At 51.0% G+C, this 19,392-nt stretch overlaps 9 protein-coding genes across 9 annotated transcripts; 2 read left to right on the forward strand and 7 right to left on the reverse strand.

Moving 5' to 3' along the window:
* Window positions 1-21: 21 nt before the first annotated feature.
* On the reverse strand, window positions 22-363 carry FIBRA_07881 (uncharacterized protein; the record flags this gene model as incomplete). The annotated part of the gene is made up of 3 exons (XM_012329544.1): window positions 22-43; window positions 104-204; window positions 265-363. 3 exons carry the CDS (start codon window positions 361-363, stop codon window positions 22-24), a joined length of 222 nt encoding a protein of 73 aa, XP_012184934.1.
* A 598-nt stretch (window positions 364-961) lies between these two features.
* Window positions 962-1,857, reverse strand: FIBRA_07882 (uncharacterized protein; the record flags this gene model as incomplete). The annotated part of the gene is made up of 5 exons (XM_012329545.1): window positions 962-1,010; window positions 1,088-1,471; window positions 1,530-1,688; window positions 1,739-1,781; window positions 1,833-1,857. 5 exons carry the CDS (start codon window positions 1,855-1,857, stop codon window positions 962-964), a joined length of 660 nt encoding a protein of 219 aa, XP_012184935.1.
* Window positions 1,858-1,972: 115 nt separating this feature from the next.
* FIBRA_07883 (uncharacterized protein) lies at window positions 1,973-6,009 on the reverse strand (the record flags this gene model as incomplete). The annotated part of the gene is made up of 20 exons (XM_012329546.1): window positions 1,973-2,038; window positions 2,094-2,165; window positions 2,218-2,230; window positions 2,284-2,346; window positions 2,397-2,502; window positions 2,565-2,684; window positions 2,746-2,836; window positions 2,896-3,178; window positions 3,945-4,328; window positions 4,385-4,543; window positions 4,594-4,636; window positions 4,690-4,790; window positions 4,844-4,893; window positions 4,948-5,019; window positions 5,072-5,084; window positions 5,141-5,203; window positions 5,256-5,361; window positions 5,413-5,532; window positions 5,589-5,679; window positions 5,734-6,009. The coding sequence occupies 20 exons, from the start codon at window positions 6,007-6,009 to the stop codon at window positions 1,973-1,975; spliced, it is 2,292 nt and encodes a 763-aa protein (XP_012184936.1).
* Window positions 6,010-6,310: 301 nt separating this feature from the next.
* On the reverse strand, window positions 6,311-7,595 carry FIBRA_07884 (uncharacterized protein; the record flags this gene model as incomplete). Its single annotated transcript, XM_012329547.1, has 4 exons — window positions 6,311-6,849; window positions 6,897-7,072; window positions 7,126-7,250; window positions 7,317-7,595. 4 exons carry the CDS (start codon window positions 7,593-7,595, stop codon window positions 6,311-6,313), a joined length of 1,119 nt encoding a protein of 372 aa, XP_012184937.1.
* Window positions 7,596-7,883: 288 nt separating this feature from the next.
* FIBRA_07885 (uncharacterized protein) lies at window positions 7,884-10,268 on the reverse strand (the record flags this gene model as incomplete). Its single annotated transcript, XM_012329548.1, has 5 exons — window positions 7,884-7,958; window positions 8,012-9,879; window positions 9,937-10,106; window positions 10,160-10,191; window positions 10,242-10,268. 5 exons carry the CDS (start codon window positions 10,266-10,268, stop codon window positions 7,884-7,886), a joined length of 2,172 nt encoding a protein of 723 aa, XP_012184938.1.
* A 723-nt stretch (window positions 10,269-10,991) lies between these two features.
* On the forward strand, window positions 10,992-13,237 carry FIBRA_07886 (uncharacterized protein; the record flags this gene model as incomplete). The annotated part of the gene is made up of 5 exons (XM_012329549.1): window positions 10,992-11,032; window positions 11,094-11,349; window positions 11,403-11,495; window positions 11,550-12,152; window positions 12,206-13,237. 5 exons carry the CDS (start codon window positions 10,992-10,994, stop codon window positions 13,235-13,237), a joined length of 2,025 nt encoding a protein of 674 aa, XP_012184939.1.
* Window positions 13,238-13,593: 356 nt separating this feature from the next.
* FIBRA_07887 (uncharacterized protein) lies at window positions 13,594-14,843 on the reverse strand (the record flags this gene model as incomplete). The annotated part of the gene is made up of 4 exons (XM_012329550.1): window positions 13,594-14,076; window positions 14,128-14,630; window positions 14,679-14,738; window positions 14,789-14,843. The coding sequence occupies 4 exons, from the start codon at window positions 14,841-14,843 to the stop codon at window positions 13,594-13,596; spliced, it is 1,101 nt and encodes a 366-aa protein (XP_012184940.1).
* Window positions 14,844-15,036: 193 nt separating this feature from the next.
* FIBRA_07888 (uncharacterized protein) lies at window positions 15,037-15,921 on the forward strand (the record flags this gene model as incomplete). Its single annotated transcript, XM_012329551.1, has 4 exons — window positions 15,037-15,071; window positions 15,126-15,189; window positions 15,243-15,531; window positions 15,590-15,921. The coding sequence occupies 4 exons, from the start codon at window positions 15,037-15,039 to the stop codon at window positions 15,919-15,921; spliced, it is 720 nt and encodes a 239-aa protein (XP_012184941.1).
* Window positions 15,922-17,457: 1,536 nt separating this feature from the next.
* Window positions 17,458-18,527, reverse strand: FIBRA_07889 (uncharacterized protein; the record flags this gene model as incomplete). Its single annotated transcript, XM_012329552.1, has 2 exons — window positions 17,458-17,933; window positions 18,479-18,527. 2 exons carry the CDS (start codon window positions 18,525-18,527, stop codon window positions 17,458-17,460), a joined length of 525 nt encoding a protein of 174 aa, XP_012184942.1.
* Window positions 18,528-19,392: the final 865 nt, after the last annotated feature.

Genomic DNA, 19,392 nt, shown 5'->3' on the forward strand with positions numbered 1-19,392 from the left:
AATCCTCATAATGATCCCACGTCATGCGCCGCCGGCCTTCTTCCTGCGAATACAGTCAGGTGTTAGCAGTCTGCGCTGTACGTAGGAAGCTGAAACGACGCACAGCTGATAGGCCGCAGCTACGAACGGGATGCTGAAGCCTGAGATTAGGTACAGGGCGACCTTCGCACCGAAAGTCTTGCTCTTGTACTCAAATGGAATGTGCTGTGTTCGAGGGCGGTCAGGGCCCCTCTAGGCCATCCCAGAGCACTTCTAGACACGCACCTGGTACTCGCCGTGACCATGGGCGAAGCGCACGGGCGCAGTGAGAGGTGAACGGGCTACAGCCTGTCGAAGGGGTGCGCTGGCACGGGCGAGGAGCATCTTGGTGAAAGGTCTTGGATGAGGACCGTGAGAATTTAGCCTGGCCGTCGTTTTGCTAAAGCGGACCCGGCCAAACATCGAGTTGTGGTGCCTTCCGACCTCGCCCGACAGCCCGCGCTATCTCCACGCAGAAAACATTAGACACTACTATCTACGCCAGAAAAAAAAACAGAAAGGTGGTGTATAGTGTGCAACTCTCCAAAGACAGAACGAAAGTTGAAGATTTCACTGGGCCACAGCCAATCAAAGAGGCCGTCGCCGTAGCCTCTGATTGGCTCACACTTCGACGCCTCACTTGCGTTGAACCTCTATTGAAGGCTCTAACTACTGTATTAGCTCTGCTACAAGATCAACAGATAATGTACATTATCGACCAAAGTCATGTTCTATCGTGTACCAATCCCATTGTCTCTCCAATCTGTCGGACCGCACCTGATAGTCTGCAACGTTCAGTGGTCCAACCCCCGTCCGCTACGTGAGTCCTACTCTATCTCCGGCGGAAGTGCTATATCTCTATAGGAAGACCTGCTCGATGTTTGAGTTCGCTGCGAGACAACTATTCATCTCCCAAGAAGCGGCCATGGAGGGCCTGAATTCATTACGGCTTTTGAGCAAAACGGGAGTTCCCTCGTAGTCGAGCGCCGATCCTATAGTAGATAAATCTGAACATCACGATATCGTCAAAAAAACCGTCAACCTGAAACATGCAGCGTGCGGCACTCACGGTAGAGGCATAGTTGTTGTCGTTAGGCCTGCCAACAGCGCTGTTGCTCCCACCGTGCCCAGCCTGTCATACATCTGTCCTGCGAACAGTGGGAACACGGCCGCAAATGTCATCCGCATCGCAGTATTGCTTGCCAGAGCAGACGCTGCAATGTGCCGGTATGACACAACCAGATACGTGAACGTCGATGTGAAGATATAGTACACGCTAACGCCGAAAAGGACCGAGGCGAGGACGGGGACAATCCACGGGATGCCCTCGTACGTCGTGAAAGCCAGCCAATACAGACTGATCGGCGCAAGCACACCTCCAACTTGACTGACAACTAGAATTGTTTCTGGGGGTGCAATCCCGCCATGCTTCTGTGCTTGTAGTCGCGTGTATCTGAGTAAGTTATTGAATGAGCGAACGGAACTCAGAAAGAATTGCCGAGGGATCGTACCTATCCCACAAGGGCTGTGTGGCAAGTGCACCTAGTATACCGATCCCAATCCCGATGAATGTCATTCCAGTTTCTTGCATATTAAATCCGTGTACATTTTCAAAGATTATCGGGAAAGCTTGGAAGGTAAGATATAGAATTCCCAAAATGATCGCGTTCCTGAAGTCAAGGATAAGGGTATGCATCCAAAAGATCTACGATAGACATACCAGATATCAAGAAGCAGCACTATTCTATCGAAGAGTAGGAGCTCTGAACTATAGTCAGTGGATAACCCCCCTCCCCCATATATATACTACTCACTGAATGGCGTTAAGCAGCTTGACATGATCGCTTGGGCGAGGCTTCCTCTTCTATGCTCAAGAAGAGCCCAATACTTTTCGTTTCCAGTTTCTTTACGGATTCTACACACCGCTGATTAGAGACCGGTTCAACATTATAAGCTACCAAAGCACTCGCCTTTCTGCCTTCCGCCTCTCAAGTACAGGTGCATAAGTCTCGGGTACGAGCTAACGTTCGCGAAGTTGTATTAATGGCAGGAGACCCGTGTCCAGGACCACTTACAAAGACTAGCAGAACAAGCATAACGAATTGCCATATAAGGAGGACACGATAAACCCATCGCCAGTCAACATTCTATGAAAAGGGAGATCAGAATGTGGATCGTCGTTGCACACCATTAACGTACTTGACAGATAAATCTATCAAGCCGTCAGCAACATTACCACAACTTCACGTCAGCATAGTGGCTCACCCGGAAATTAGAGGGCCTAGCACTGGACCAAGGAAAGGGGACATAGCATATACTGCCATGGGTCTTTGGATATATGTTAGAAGATTTATGGTTCAAACTGAAGGATAACATACAAAGCAACGGTGCTGTTCGTGAACAGATCACTGATACTTCCACCAGCAACGCTGAGGAAAGCTGATCCACAGAAACCAGTGATGAAGCGAAAAACAAGGAACGTAGCTGCAGAAAACCGAAGGATGTGTTAGGACGCCATCGGAAGACCGAAGACGACGCGAGCCTACCAATATCAGGCGGGAAGGCAGTCGGCCAGGTGAGCACCCAAAACAAAAAGTACGAAACGCGGTAGACCACGTTCCTCCCGTATATCTCAGATAGGGGTGCGACTATGAGCGGCCCTAGTCCTTTATTCGCGTCTCAGCACGAATATGCGAGCGGGACGTTCTCATGAAACCCTTAACATACCGAGGCCTTCGATCGAGAGACTGATACTCAATATGGAGACTTCATGTACTGTATGCAGGTCTTTCGCCACACCCTCCTCTGTGAACGCTGCCTGTGGGTGTAATTTCAGAACTTCGATTCTAGTTTGGACAATGCGGACACCATACGCACAGCGGAGGAAGCAAAACTCGTGCACAACGCGGCGGAAGCAATGATGAGTACTATGACCCACTTTCTGAACGTTGAAATATTCTGTGGATCTTCGTTCGGGTCCAGGGTGACTTGATATTCATCGAGTCTGGTAGGGATAATAGTTGGGAAGGGAGACGGGTTCCCAGCCTCTTCGTCCTTGGACTGTGATTTCGGACCTGGAAGGAGCACCGGGCTCTCTCCATAACCATGTTTTTCCGCATTCGCCGCAGGTAGTGTCTCGATACTTGTGCGAGGCGTGGTACTGGAAGACATGCAGATGCGTCAGACGTTGAGTGGACTCGTCAGCTGCACTGAGGATGATGTGCATGGTGGCATTCGTCTGAGTATATATATGACCCGTCGCGAGTTCCATCGTACGCTATCGAATTGTCTATCCACGGCCGAGTCTCCTTGCCCTGACGTGACTAACCTTCTAACCTTGGAGCTGGGACGAGATGCACCGCGGCCGGTGAGATGGAAAGCCGAGCCATTCCGGCAAGTCGCATAACAAGTCCCGATCACTCACATAGACGCTCGGTGGTCCGCCCGCCAAGTCATTCTGGCCTGCACAGTGCACACCGACTCTGCGCATTGAATAGACTTAACACACGAGGACTGCGACGACGGCAATATCCCATCGCCTGAGCCGGTAAAGCTATCTATTGTCATCCATTTGTAAACGTCGTCTAGCTTATGAATCGTTAGAGTAGTAGAATATCAGATCGTGCAGGCATTCCAACTCGCCGGGAGACCTTCGGATGCCCACGTCCCGCAGTCCCGGGACGGAATGCATTTGCAACGCTCGCGCGGTGGCTCACCGTAAAGGAGCGGATCACGGCTCGAGACATCCTTGTGTCGATACGGAGTCGCAGAGTCACTCCTAGAAACCTTTCCTTCCGCTCCGCCTCATGAGCCGTCGGCGAACCGCGACTTTGCTCTCAATCGCGATCCAAGCCTATAAAAAACAAAGCTACGCCCGCAGGATATCAAAGAGCCGCTAGTCAATAATGGAAAGACGAGTCACTTACGGCAGTGGCATCATAAGCGTCATCAATCCCGCCAGAAGGGCAGTAGCGCCCACAGTGCCCAGGGTATCATACATCTGCCCTGCGAACAACGGGAACGCTGCAGCGAACGAACACCTCATAGCCGTATTTCCCGCCATCGCAGAGGCTGCCACCGGTCGATACGCGACAATCAGATACGTGAACGTTGACGTATAGATATAGTACACCCCCCAGCCAAACGGCACTGAGGCGATGATGGGCACGATCCACGGAACGGCCTTGTATGTGGTGAATGCGAGCCAGAACAAGCTGACTGACACCATGACACCCCCGACCTGACCCATGATGAGACATGATTCTGGAGGCGGCGTGCCGGTGAATTTTTCGGCTTGCTTTCGGTTGAACCTACGCATGAAACAATGAGCGACTGAAGTGTGCGTGCAGCAAAAAGGTCGCCATACCGATTCCAGAGCGGCTGAGTTGCCAAGGCAGCTAGTATCCCAATCCCAAGCCCGAGGAAAGCCATGCCTGTGTCTTGCATATTGAAACCATGTACGTCCTCATAAATGATTGGGTATGCTTGGAACGTAAGATACAAGATTCCCAGTACGAGCGCATTCCTGCGCAGCGTTAGAAGCAAGTACGTGCTCGTGTTCGACGATCCACACACCACATGTCCAGTAGGAGGGCCATTCGGTCGAATATAATTAACTCTAGCGCGTGCATCAAAGTCAGCAACATGAAGCCAAACCAATCATTGACTGACGAAAAGGAGTGTAACAGCTTAGCAAAATCGCATGTCCCAGACTTCCTTCCCTTCGGTCAAGAGGAGCCCAATATCGATCGTTTCCTGTGCTTCGGCGCAATCTGTATGCTACACATAAGGGTTGCCGTTTCCATGTCGCAACTGCACAACGTACGCTGCGGCTTTTCTCTTGAGAACCACAGGGATATATGTCTCAGGTACAAACTAAAAAACCCTCGTAAACAGGTACGGGCTCTGTCATCTCGTCATGGCGCTTACCAACAACAGCATGATGATTAGAACAAACTGCATGATAAGGAGCAGTCGAAACGTCCAACGCCAATCGGTGTTCTGGGGCGATAAATTTATTCAAAGACCCTCCACTTGTATGTGAGCGACCTACTTGGCAAATGAAGCTGGCACATAAGCTCGATATCAGAAGTTTCTAGCAAGGATGTTGTCCTATGCTCACCCAGCTATTAGAGGTCCCAGAGCCGGTCCGAGGAATGGCGACATCGTGTAAACTCCCATAGGTCTTGAACTGTGGTGAGCCAACTAATTTCGAAAGAGGAGCTTCGAATACCTACGAGCCAACTTGATCGTTCGTGAACAAATCACTCACGCTCCCTCCAGCAACGCTCAAAAACGCAGAGCTGCAGAACCCACTAATAAAACGAAATACAAGGAATGTGGCTACGGTGTAATGAGTACGTCGGAGAGGAACCGTAGCTTTTACCTACGCACCAATATCAGGAGGAAATGCGACTGGCCACGTGAAAACCCAGAAGAAGAAATAAGAGGCACGATAGATGCTATTACGACCATAGACTTCGGATAATGGCCCCACAAGGAGTGGCCCTAGTCCTGTGCTTAGATAAGTACAGGCATTAGACCGACACCGCGTTGTGAATGTTACAAACCTAATCCCAAGACAAATAGACTGACGCTTAGGATGGCCACCTCGTGTACAGTATGCAGATCCTCCACAAGCCCTTCTTCCGTGAAGGCAGCCTATAAAGGAATTCATACGGAACCCGCTGGACTGTATTTAGGTCAAAGACATACTATTGACGACGCAAATGTCGCGCAAAGGGCTGCTGAGCTAATAACAAGCACTATAACCCACTTTCTGCACGTCGACATGGCCTTCGGATCTTCGCTTGCGTCCAAAGTAACCTGATATTGATCGCGCTTTGTGTCATCTCTTCCAAATGCCTGGATCGGAGCATCGGCGACCCTACGATTCGAGCTGTCTCGTCCAACGTCTTGGGGCACATCAGCGTGGTGCCATTGATTCTGGGGTTTGTTCTCAGCGAGTGTATTAGAGCTGCGGGCGGACATTGGGTGTGTAAGTTTCGAAGCGATCCAACAGGTTCATGGTGAACTGATAAAATACTTGCTCGAGCTGGCGCAACGGACACTGTTGGTGTAATCGACTCCACCGGGTCCACTTGCCGATAGAAGCGCCCGGAGATCCTAAATGACCTACCTCGATCATATTAGCGCCTGTGGCGAGCGCGGCGAAAATCATCTAGCACAAAGCTGGCATATTCGAAAGCGAACGATTCTCATCCAAAGCGAGAGATGCAAAGCGGTATAACAATCAAATTAAAAGTATACGTATACCTAAAACAGATCGACATTATGCAGCCTGAGGCTGAGGGATGAACTGGTTCGGCTCGTCCTTGAGCACAAGTGTGCGCAGCCTCTCCTTTTGCTTGGTCGCCTTGCGCACCTTCCTTGCTTTCTTGCGCAACAGCCTGGCCTCTGCACCACGGTTCTTCCACCTGCGCTTCAACTCGGTCTTTCGGTCCTCCTCGAGCTGGTGTCGACATTTCCAAGTTGCCTCTGCCCGTGCCTCTCTCCGTGTGCGGCCATGAAGATTCTTCATCTCTGCCTCGATAAACTTCTTGAGCAAATCACGCTTATACATTTGGTGCGCCTGCCAGCGAGCCTGCTTTTTGGCGCGCGAGTGGGGATTTGCGAGTTCCTTGGACAAATAAATCTCTACAGGCTGTGAAGGGTCGTAAGATGCCTCATCCGGCCGGCGTATCGCGGTGATATACTTGTCCTCGGGAGGCGGCACCGGAACTGGTTGACTGGAGTGGACGTAAGTAGGGAGATCAGGAGGTGTGTACGTGACCTCGGCCACAGCATCCGCATGTGTGTCGTATGCAGTAGCTGCAAGATGTCAGGAGAGGAATCATGAGTAAATCACTACAACATACGATCTACTTTGGGGGGCCTGTCTGTCTGTGGCCAGGGAACGTAGACGCGTTCCTTCTCTCCGATAGTCAAGTGTGGAAGCCTTGGAACCGTGTTCACCGCAAAGCGACTCCACTCAAAACGGTGTCTTGTAACATCCCAGAACGGCTCTGAGGTTGCTAAACGTTTTGCAAACACTCTGCGAGTATTATTCATGGATGGTTTTTACTATGCACAAGAACGAAGACGTACGGCAGCGTTTGGGGTTCGGTTGAATCACCGGTAGGAGGAAATTCAAATCTGCCAACGAAAAGTTGGCACCTAGAATAGGGCACATTTTTGCCTGTTTTCAAGCTATCTGTCTCTCCAGATGTGTTCTACAAAGTTCAATGTGACACGACATAAACTCTTTGCGCCGACATATCTCGGTCAGCATTACTCACCGAGTCCGTTTCTGTCTTCAACATAACACGGTTGCTCAGTTTGTTGACCATATTAACTTGATATATTGTGCCCGCAGGATCGCCAAGCAGTCTAACTTGATCTCCGGGAACAATATTCCAATATTTGATCCTGTCTTTTGGCTTGGTGAAATGGATTGGTTTTTCGGTGTAAGGGTCGCGTCTCTTCCACCATCTTGGGATAGGTTGAAGATGTTTGAAGTCCCGAGTGAAGCCGAATGAAGCGAACGCGTTGCGAACCTGAGCTTTGGTCAAGGACATGGAGGAAGGGATCACCTACTGAAGCAGACAGACGCTTTCAGTGCTGTCGCGCTGTAAATATGAATTACGTAATAGATATATTGTGCCAACCAATCAACTTGACCATCCGACACTGACTATTCTATTCTTGTCATAGTGTTGCGAACAACAGGGTATTTGGATTGCTATAATCTATTACACGGAGAATGGGACATTACAATACTGGTGATACATGTACACTCGGGACACCAATGTAGATATGAGCGCAGTCGAGATAAACATAGACGTAACCCGCACAACCAACTCCTACTATCCAGGCAACCCAGCTCGTGGAGTTCCACTCCATGCTACGGACGAGGAGCTGGGTTCCTCCGATTCCAATGTCTAATAGTGGTATGTAAGCACATGGACAGTATTTAAATATTGCAACATCGCACCTCGAGTAGCATGCCCAACACATTGTCCACCTCTTCGGGTGGGACACCACCGCATCCTGCCCCAATGAGACGTCGGTACTCTGCCATGCGACCACTTGTCCCGGCCTCGGCTTGGAACCTCACAAGCTCTTCGAACTTGTCTTTCCTACGCCTTTTATATACCGCCAGCTCTTCCCTCAGCGCGTCACATTCATGTCGAATGGCGTCAGAATCTGAGGGAAGGTTTCCATGCAGTGCCAACAGGTCGGAGATGTCTTCTTCAAGGTTAGATGCAACAAGCTCTCCTCCATGTGCGTCCCGGATAGATCTCTCGCGTTCTTCCTCGTCTTTGGACCATTTCTCCCAGCCGAGTCGATACCGCTTCCCCATTTTCGTCCGCAGATCCTCTTCTAGAGTCGTCAAATTTTGCTTCACCTGCGGCAGACTTTGCGATTGTGAGCGCAGCTGCGCGACTGATCGCTGACTCTCGAGAATCTCGGCTTGAATGTTCCCCAACAGAGCGTTAGCTTGATTCAAGTCTCGCTCTTTGTCCTTGAGCTCCTGATCGAAAGCACTAGCCAGGCTATCAAGCATCAACGCGACATCATTAACACAGCGTGTCGCTGCTTTTTGTCCCGTTGACGAATAATGCAATGGAGGTCGATCACCGTTCATAGGTCCGAAGGAATAATATGATGGGGCGTTGGAAGGGGGGAACGCTGCTTGCGTGTTCCGGAACGACATGGACAACGCTCGCGACGGTAGGACCGGCGAATGGCGGAATCGTTCGTCTTCTAAGATGTAATCCTCCGTTGTCTTGCCGTCGCGATTGGCAATCCTCGGGTCTGCACCATGATCAATGAGAAGGGTGATTAGCCGTTTACTCCTGCACCGGGCTGCCATCGTCAGAGCAGTCTCCCCCTCTTCATCTTGAAAATTGATGATGTCCGCCAACTCTTTGGGAAAATCGGCTAAACGATTAAGAACCGTTTCCATATAATAGCGCGCTGCATGCGTCTTGCCCTTCGACATGGCGACATCTACTATATGGTGAAATACGGTCCGGTTGCTATTGTCGATATTAAGAGTCGAGCGATGTAGGAGCTCGTAGAGTTCAGGGAATTTTCGGACATCATAGTTGTTGGCAAACATGACACTCCGCATCAATGCTGTTTGTCCAGCTTTGTTGACCTTGAAAATATCCGCGCCCGCGGTAAGAAGAAGCTTCACGATCCGGACGCGCCCCATTGCACTTGCCCAATGCAGTGCTGTATGCCCGTCATCGTCAATGGCCATATTAGCGTCGAAGTCGACTGGAGGTGATATTAAGATCTGAGGTATCTGATTCGTGTCGGATATAAAGTATTCAAGAATCTGGTCGCCATACATTGATGGATCATGAGCATTGTTGTCGCCATTAACGTCATGGTCAGAGATATAATCCCCGTCCGTCGGCCGTTGCTTTCGTTTTCGTATATTCTCGAGACCAGGTGAACGGTAAGCACCATCGACGCCGTTCGAAGTCACCATGGAACCTTCAGGAGTGCTACGAATAGGAGAAGGCGTTCGTGAGCTGGAAGAAGCAACTGAAGGGGAAGGTGTCATGGACCCGTCTTCAGAGCCCCGCACCGACAGCGCCTCAAGCTCAGACCCTTCGACCACATCCGGTTGGTTTCTTCGGGATGATCTAGTGCTCATTGTAGACCCTTGGGCACTTTCAGCAGCAACTTTGCGGGAATTAGGTTTGGCCGCTTGAGTAGTAACCAGGTGCTTAGGAGCCAGAGGTGGGCTCTGTTCTTCTGGCTGAAAGTCGACGATCGGTCGAAGGGACTGTTCACAGTTATACAGTTTGCACAACTCGAGTCCCCTTGTGAGAGGAATCCAAGTCCCTGTGCGTAGCTCAAATACAACTCAAACGCGCTTTTCGGATGACATGGAAAGCGCACCTTGATACTTCCCATAACCCCCCTGTACCTTCTCATGCTCCCCTTTCTGAACCTCTCGTTCCAAAATACGTGTTCTTTGTGGCTTGTCAAAGCCAGCGACCTTGAGTATCTGTGTCGCATTCATCCATGAGTCGGAACGACGTCGCATGACTGCGACGCCTTTGCACATCCTGCAAGCACAGTGCATATTAAATGCGCGTCGAAACGCGTAGAAAATGCGTACATTTCGTAAACAGGAATGCCACTGTAGGTGGCCTGCAATTCCTGATGTTAGACGCATCCTGTCGTTGCAATGGGTGCCTTACCTTGAAGATCGTATTATTATCGGGCATCTCGAGATGGAGAGACGGGTGATGAGGGGACAAGTAGTTTTCGCCAACTTAGGTCTTGACGACCTCGCAAAGATAAGCCAAGCCAAGGGCGGTAGCAACGGCAGCCGCGTCCGAGAACGAGATGTATCCGCACAACGCGTACAGCGCAAATGACAAACGCGCCGCGTCTCCGAGGCTGCCATCCACGTGCCAAGTCAGCGCTCAGCCGCCACCGTGAGGCGGGGACAGCTTGCCACATCGCGAACTTTCAGTCATGAATATGGTGTTCCGAGTCTGACCAAGCCACCAACAAGCAAACGATCTTTGGTAACTGTGCTCTGTGCTCAGACCAATCCGGACGTCAGTACGCGACGAGATGCCGCCACATATCTGGCGGTTTCTCTTGCGACCTTCTGGTTTAGACCGGAATATTATTACCGCCTTTTCAGTCTGCACAACGAGTTATCCAAAGAATTCCGCGTCTTTAGTGTTGAAGAGATCCCTGGCTGATTGAATTTCGCCGGGGTGTCCTCCGACTCCTTGAGTTTCATTTTGACGATCGCGATAAATTCGCGGTCACGCACCCAGACGCGCACAAGCGGGGTGGACGCCGCGTGTCGGTCTCGTGACCCCGTGTCCTACTGCTGCAAATGGCCTCTGCAGCTCAACTCCTCCTGAGTCGCGACTCTCACCTCTCCCCCATCTTTCTCCCGTCGCGTCTTGTGTCATCTACTTTCTCGCGCGATGGCACTTGCATGCGATCCTCTGTGTCACTTTGGCGGAAGGTGTGTTACCTAAGTCTATCTCCGCACACCATCCATGTTGAAGTTGATCCGCTCTACTCAGACTCTACTTTACGACTTTCCACAACCCTCCGCCTAGATCAGACATTCTGAATCGTCTGGCGAATGAACAGGATAATACTCCGCAGGTCCGCGGGGCTCCTTCGGGATCGTCATCCGTCACACCCGACGATGACGCGAAGTACTACTACTTCACGATCGACGACCAACTACTCTATCTATCCTTCTTTCAAGATTGGGGTCCTCTGAATCTCGCAATGGTATATAAGGCATGTATTCTTATTCACGAACTCCTCCAGGTGCGTCGAGAAGAGCCGCTGTGTGTCGATGGGTGTATGACAGCTGTTTGCAGGACCAAGCGTTGTCTTCACATCGCCTTGTTTTATATTCATCGAGTGATTCTCGCAAGAAGGCCAATGCCGCGTTGCTTATGGCACTTTATGTTGTGAGTAACCTCGGCCTATTGTGTAATGTGACGGCTGGTGTACCATATCTTCAGATGATTGTTCAGCAACGACCTCCATGGGAGGCTTTCCACCCAATTGCAGAGATCGAGTTTATGCCATTCAGAGACGCTGGACGAGGACGTTCCGACTTCAATCTCAATATCCAGGATTGTCTCTGGGGCGTCTATAAAGCCATGCAGAACGGACTGTGTGATATGAACGAATTTGATGTGGAAGAATACGAATATTACGAGAAAGTTGAGAACGGCGACTGGAACTGGATAACACCGAACTTCATCGCATTTGCATCCCCCGTAGATCCCATTTGGATTAAACGCGAGAAAGAGAGGATGGAGCAGGCGAATTCCCCGAATCCAAGTGCGTCACCAGCTAAATCTGGTACAGGGAATCTTGCCCTTCAACGGAAACTACCCACACCGTTTTTGAACTGCTTGGGCTATTTCGAGAGACAGAATGTCAAGCTTGTTGTACGCCTCAACAATGCTCTGTACGACCGGCAAGTATTCGAGGATCGAGGCATCAATCATCAAGAACTGTACTTCGATGACGGAACAAATCCTACCGATGAGATTGTCAGGAAGTTCATTGATATGGCGGACGAGGTTGTGGACGCGGGTGGTGTTGTAGCTGTGCACGTGAGTATCTTGTAACTAGCGTCCACCCTAGGGCTTATTCCACTTCTCACCAGTGCAAAGCTGGACTTGGTCGCACGGGGACGTTGATTGGAGCATATCTTATTTGGAAGTATGGTTTTACAGCCTCTGAAGCTATCGCTTTCATGCGCATAGCACGACCCGGTTGCGTGGTCGGACCGCAGCAACAGTATATGTACCTCAAACAACTCGAGTGGTGCAAGTGGGCCGCATTTGATGAGGTGAAGAAACATCAAACAGCCTCCATCATGGCAGCCACTGCTATAGTTGCTCCGGCAACACCTCCAGCAGAAGATGATAACCGTATGGAGGTCACAACCGATTCTAGTGCTGCGATTACCACCGTGCTAGTAGAGCCTACAACGCCGCCACCTGCGCTCCCGCCTGTTACCCCTAACAAACATGTCGTACGCGCCACTGCTCAGGCTCGTGAGATTACACCACCACCTCAGCCGCGTAAGACGCCCGTTGCGAAAAGACTAGCGTCGGATTCAGACCTTGAGGAAGAGGATGACCTACTTCCTGCTTTAGGAGTTGCTCCGGCACCCGTCAGGCGCGTCAAGACGAAGTCGTCTTCAATCCGCACGCCCGGAACTCGCATTAGCGCGTCTGAGCAGCGCCCGACGAGGGTCACGCGGTCTGCTGCAAGTATTGCAACACGGAAGGTAGGCAACGCGCTTGGGGTCGCAAAATCCGCCAAGACAAATGGGCCGTCACCGAACAAAATCCCTCGCCTTGCGAACGGCACGAGCGCACGCGGTACTGCAACAGGCGCGAAGACGACCGTTCCCTCCACCACACGGCAGCTTAGACATCCACCGTCGCCCACCCCCTCGCGTTTGCCCACCCTAGTGGCTAAGCGGGCACATCATGGTTCTACGACTTCAGTCCATGAAGGGCCGGCGGCGGTGGCGGCGGCAGTTAAGTCTGCCGTTGCAGCTGCAGATGCGTGGATGACGAACAATGTGGCGGCGGTGGTAGTGCCCGGTTCGAAATCAGAACGACCAAACCTGCGGAGTGTGCGGCGGAGGAGAAGTAGCTTCAGTTCGGCCGACGTTGTCGCATGACGTGACTGGAGGTGATTCGCGAAGGCTGGTCCTTACCTCCCATCCATCGTAGTACCAATTGTTGAGCGTTTGGTTGCATTGCATTGTCGATATCTATTGCTATCCTGGATACCTCCTTCGTTTGTCGCTATCATTTCGCATCTGCATTCTCTCATCTTTGCATATCCACTTCCATCTACAATACGCATGCGGATCACTTATCTGATGCATCTGCCATCTGGTCGGGACTGTCTGTACGTAGAAATTTATGCCACATTGTATATACCTGTAAGCATACATATGATCATTACATGCAACCAATGGTTTTGCTTCTCAAGCCAAGCAGTCTTACATCCTCCCTGCTTCGACAACCCTAATCACACTTGATAAGATACAGATGAGTATTTGTGCACACACTCAAAGAACCAACGCAAATCCTCTGGGTCCACCCCCGGCGTGATTCCGTGTCCCAAGTTGGCGATCCAGCCCTTTGAAGCTTTGCCACCCCTGAAGCTGGCGCACATCCGTTTGACTTCCCTCTCAATCGCATCCCGTCCGCCGTACAGCAGATTTGGATCAAGGTTGCCCTGCAACGCGATATTATCGCCAACGAGACGTCGTGCCTCCGAGGGCTCGATGCACCAGTCTAAACTAATCGTGTCGTATCCTGTGCCTTCAGCGATGGCGGCAAGGTCCGCATTCGCGCCTTTTGGGAAAAGTGTCATGGGCACGGTGGGAATGCCTTCCGCCGCGAGCTTGCTTCGGACAGTGGTAGAGATATACTTGAGCAGTGGGAGGGAGAATTCTCTGAAGTGATGCGGCGCAAGCTCGCCTGCCCATGAGTCAAAGACTTGTAGGAGCTGAAGTCATAAGATATCAGTAACAATGCTGGGATGAGCAAATTTGCTTACCTGAGCTCCTGCCTTAACCTGCCCGACCAAGAAATCCACACAGATGTCGGCAATGCGCTTTAATAGTGTTTTGGACTCTTCTGGCCACTTGAATAGCCAGGATTTTGTCTTCTGGTAAGTCTTGGATCCACCACCCTCGATCATGTATGAGAACAGCGTCCACGGCGCGCCGCAGAAGCCAATCAAGGGCACCTCGCCATCAAGCTCGCGCCGGGTCATCGTGATCGCATCGAAGACGTACCCGAGCTCCTTGTAAACGTCGACCTCAGTGCGGAGTTTGGCAATGTCGGCAGGCGTGTCGAGCGGTGCGGGGAAGAAAGGGCCGGGGTTCATGATGAGTTCCATGCCTAGAGCCTCGGGGATGACGAGGATGTCGCTGAAGATGATCGCAGCATCGAGCAGGCCTTTGTATCGCCGGATCGGCTGCATCGTGATTTCCGTCGCGAGCGACGGCGTCCTGCATATTTTGAGAAATTCGTGCTGCGCCCGCACCTCACGGAATTCTAGTCAGGTGAAGGTCAGGGTATGGGATTAAGGAGAGGAAAACTGACCAGGGAGATATCGTCCCGCCTGTCGCATGACCCATACTGGAGCCCGCTCGGTCTGCTCACCTGCCAAATGTCTGGCTTCCCCTCTCGTCGTCGACAAAGTGAAGACTCACCTCGCGCAGCCCGCAGGAGAAGATCGTTCTTGAGCGGAGGAAAATCAGCGGTCATGATTATCTGCTGACTAGGGGGTGAAAGGCGGCTTGCGCTGCCAATACGTATAAGTACAAAGGGCGACGACACCAGTCGATGAGAGATGCAACGGCATGGCTTGCGGTCGAAATGCGAGTGACCACGCGGAATTTGTATTGCCGCTTTCGGCACAGACTCTTTGAGCCCTTTATTCCAACGTTCGAGTTTTGTCATGACTATCCTCAACCCAGACCAGCTGGTCGAAGAGTACGCACTCTCGTCGATAGACTATCTCTCATGTTTCTGACTTTCCACCTACAGATTCAAGAAGTCGGGAGAGTTCGATAGACTACGTCGGGAGCTCCTAGCGCAATTCCGGAGCAGCGTGAGCTTACCCCGTTGCAACCAACTCGCACATTCACCCAGAACACTCTGCAGGATGGCATGAATTCACTTATGAGCAGAGTGGAGGACATCACACGGCAGAAATTTGCATCCGACCCAAAGCTGCAATACATGCCAGACCCAATGCTGATCAGAGAGTTGATGCAAGAACTGGACAGGTATCTCGTCATATTTGTTGCTTTGGCCGTGCAGATTGACCGGTCTAGATATCCCATAGTTGAGCGTGCTGTGGCAGATGCACCAGCTCTATCTGACCCTCGTTTTGTATCGAGCATTCGTGAATCTATAGGCAAGACCCTGTACGAGCATAGGAAGAAGTCCAGTGCGTTAGGCATCCTTTTCTTGTCACGCTGTGATCGTTGAATTAGCCGACCGGAAAGACCCTTCATCAAGGAATTCGTTGATGTCTGTGTCCACTCACCTCGAGGGACAGCCTGCGCCGCAAGTACCGCTCGCTGATTCTGTCAAAGCAAGCGCACAAGGTCCTACATCCCACGATGCCGAAATGGATGCTGTCCAGGCAGATGCTGCCCCCCCACACACAGATCCAGCAGATCCTGTGATGCCTCCTAGCGAAAGTGTGCGAGCAGTCCACTTCGCTGAAAATCTTCGAGAAAATCAAAATATCACTGAGGTTGCCGAAGACAGCGTGCGAGACAACGATGAGAAAATTGTGCCAGATACGCCTGCGTTAGATGGAAGAGCTTCGTGATTAATCGCGACTACAGTCGTGCGTGTGTAATTGTATGTGTTTCGTTGCGGTATGCATAACTGTACGGGCTGACTTTATTGTGGGTGTACAGAATCTGACGATGCATGCGCGACATTTCTCGAATGATTAAGCTTAAGTGCCTCTGTCGACGACCCGCGATGCGTACGTCCGCGCGGTGGGGTCGGGATCGACCTCTCAGAGCTAGATCCATCATGTGAGTTATCAAGCGATCGTGAATGTCTCGAAGCCGACATAAAACATTGTTCCCATAAAATTCGAGCTGGCGGTAGCTTTCGTAGTACCCGAATATTGCAAAATCTTGGTGCCACCCACGATCTACCCATGAAATCGGCTACTTGTTGGACGCCGAGCACCCTATCCTCTCGTGAGATCGGTACTGGTGACCATCCACCGGTGACCAACTTGCATAAGACCAAGGGTACAATTCAGCTGGGTCATGGTTTCGCGGAGGACGAGGCTTGCGACTGCGAGAACGAGACTGGAAGTCCCGGCCAATTAGCGTATGTCTTTCAAAATGCAGCCGACTAGTGCATGGCTGTGCTCCCTGCACGTCAAGCCAGAGGCATCTCATACTCAGCGTCCAACTGCTTTATGTTCAGTATACTGTCTACCATCTGACATACGAAAATGACTTCATAAGCACTGATGCGCAATACAGGCCCGCTCTCTCCCCTCGCGTTCTACGCGTCATCTGCCTGTGAAAATGTGCCATTTGCGATGTATCAGGGCCTAGATGGATGTAAATCATTTTCAGCACCTCATCGCATCAACAATTCGCTCTTGGGGCGACGAGCAGTAACGTCACAGGCGATACAGAGAAGTACAGCGATGCTTCTGAGTCCGAAGGCGACAACCCGGAGGGCATGAACCGCTGACATTGAGAGGCACTGTTACTGCTTTCAAAGATTGTACGTATACTCAGAGCTTTCTCAGCTATGTCTTGCTAATTCGAGTCCGGGACGAGATCGTTGTAGCCGGAGTGATGTGTTTTTAGACTTGCGGTATTTGCCTATGGCTACGGTGGGTATCGGTATTCAACAGTTATTAGCCTTTAATAACCCCCCCTTTGGCTTATTTCGCTTCAGCGATCATCGAGACGCTCGGGCACAGCGCAATCCGTACGCAGCTTCTGTCCGTCCCTCCTTGGGCATCCAGTTCCGCCCTCGCCATGCTTATCGCGATTGTCTCCGATCATGTCCGCCATTCCTTCCTTTTTGTGCTCATGCCAACTCCCATTGCGCTCGCGGGATACATGATCCTGGTTGTAATACATGACAACGCGCATCTGCAGTATGCAGCGCTATTTTTGGCAGCTATAGGCACCTTCTCGGCAATGTCAATCACAGTGCGCTGGTTCAGCACAAATTGTGAGCAGTAATGAGCTTTTGTATGCATGCTGTTGACTAGCCTAACGCGACATTTGCAGTGGCCGTCGCAGTTATATGCTAACCTGTTCTAGCAGATTTTCATTCATGTCCTGGTTGTGGTTCACAAGAATTGAAGGCGAGATCAAGCTCAATTCACAGGCTCCGTTGTACTTAGCGGGACTGAGGCCTCCTCAGGTGAAGTGCTCTCCGCGGCTTCGATATTTTCGGTTCCATCTCTCGAGTCAAAGACACCCTTCACGGCACGTCTCTTCTTCAGCGCAGGCTCACCTTCACGGCCAACAGGATCCACAGTGTCTAGCTTGCTGCTAGTACTTGTGCCGCTGACCCTGAATTGGGACTCTGTTTCCCCGTTTCCTCCACTATTCTGAGTGCTATGATCCCCCTCATCGCTGCTGTCGCTGGAGATTTCAATAGCATTCGACTTGTTCGAGTTAGCAGCAGACGAGAGTGTTCGCTTGGTCGACAATCGAGGGTTCCTTTGTGAGAACCTAGAAGACGCTGCACGTTTGGCAGCACTGAAACCAAGGACGCCTTGCTTCAACGGTGGTGTCGAGGCTCCCTTCGCTGGCGAGGATACAGACAACTTATTCTGGCTACGGAACGCTGCGAATATCGAGGAAGATACTGGAATATCTCCGGGTGATCGAGGATAGTGAAACTCAAGAATCCTCTTATTTATATAAATCCCCAGCCATGGACAGGCTCAGGTACAGGTTTGATCAGGGGCCTGTAGCTCTTCGCTAACATAATTTTCTCAAGGCACACGAACGAAAACTTGTATATCCATCACTGCTTAGAAGCTCCAACAAGTGCTACGTCTTATTTTCCGAAGAATGTACTCCTATCACTGATCAAGAAGGTACCATTCTCAATCTCGCTAGATGTCCAGTCCTCAGGCGCGCATCACTATGAGCGAAGAGGGCTTCCCGTTAGGTTTGCACGTCGTCAATGCCATGCAGCCGTGCTTACTTGACGAATGAGCATAGCAGCCTATTTGCTCTTGGGGGGCTCAGCGCAGCCGCATGCCGGCCAGTTGCAGGTGCCGCCGTTAGCCTCGGTCTTTGCGCACTTCGCGGTGTCCTGTTGTGAAGATGTGTTATTCGACCATAAAGGCTCAAGCATGTTGTTTGAGCTGGGCCGGTACTCACAGACATTGTAAATTGAGTGTTGAGATTGGTAGTCGGGGATGAGGTTCATAGTCAGGAATGAGTCCCTTCTTATACTGTGTGTTGCATGAGATCCGCGTTGGCCCACAGCGGACGTGCGTGGATGGTATAGTGCAGCATGATAAAGGTCAAAACACCATTGGCTGCACGAACGGCGAATCGTCGTGAACAGGAATGTAAGTAAAATAGTCTCGCTGCGGAATTGACAGAGAACAAGGTGTTCATTGGCTGGACTGGGACCCGTACGGGACTCTATGATGACTTGGACGTACGGGAACTTGCAGAGACTTCAATGATTGCCGATCAAAAAAGTGATTTCGATGCCTACTGACAAGAACTCCACACTTGAGGAATTCTCTTCCCATATAGCATCAGTCTGTGTGGTACTGCATGCGTTCGAGTCAGCTTCGCAACGTGACAAATTGGGCCGGATGTGTGGTGGCATACTTAAGGCGAGTTGTTTCCTCCTTTCTTCGAATCCACGTCCTTCCCATCGCCCCCTATAGCAAGTAGTTGCAACCATAGCGGGCGACGACTACATCTTGCTTGTATCCAGCTGCCATAAGTATACCATACGTCGATCCACGCAGTGGCACGCACCTCGATTTACCTCGGGTCCCTATGATGCGCAACAGCGAGTAAATTATGTCATTGACTTCAAGACGGCTAAACCTAATGACGCACTGAAAGTGATGACCCGATGATCCTTCAATGATGCCAAGAGTACCAAAAGAATGGGATGATATAACAAGTGGTCTGCTGGCTGCGACCAACACATTTATTTATCAATCTCCATGTTGATTCCACGCAGGATATATTACATCGACTCGCAAGGACAACGATAGTCTCGGACAAGACAAGCCAAGGCTTTCTGCTTGGCGATGCACCAGCTTATT

This window comes from Fibroporia radiculosa (genome assembly GCF_000313525.1).
Source record: "Fibroporia radiculosa TFFH 294 genomic supercontigs, scaffold17504, whole genome shotgun sequence".
Classification (NCBI taxonomy): Eukaryota; Fungi; Basidiomycota; class Agaricomycetes; order Polyporales; family Fibroporiaceae; genus Fibroporia; species Fibroporia radiculosa.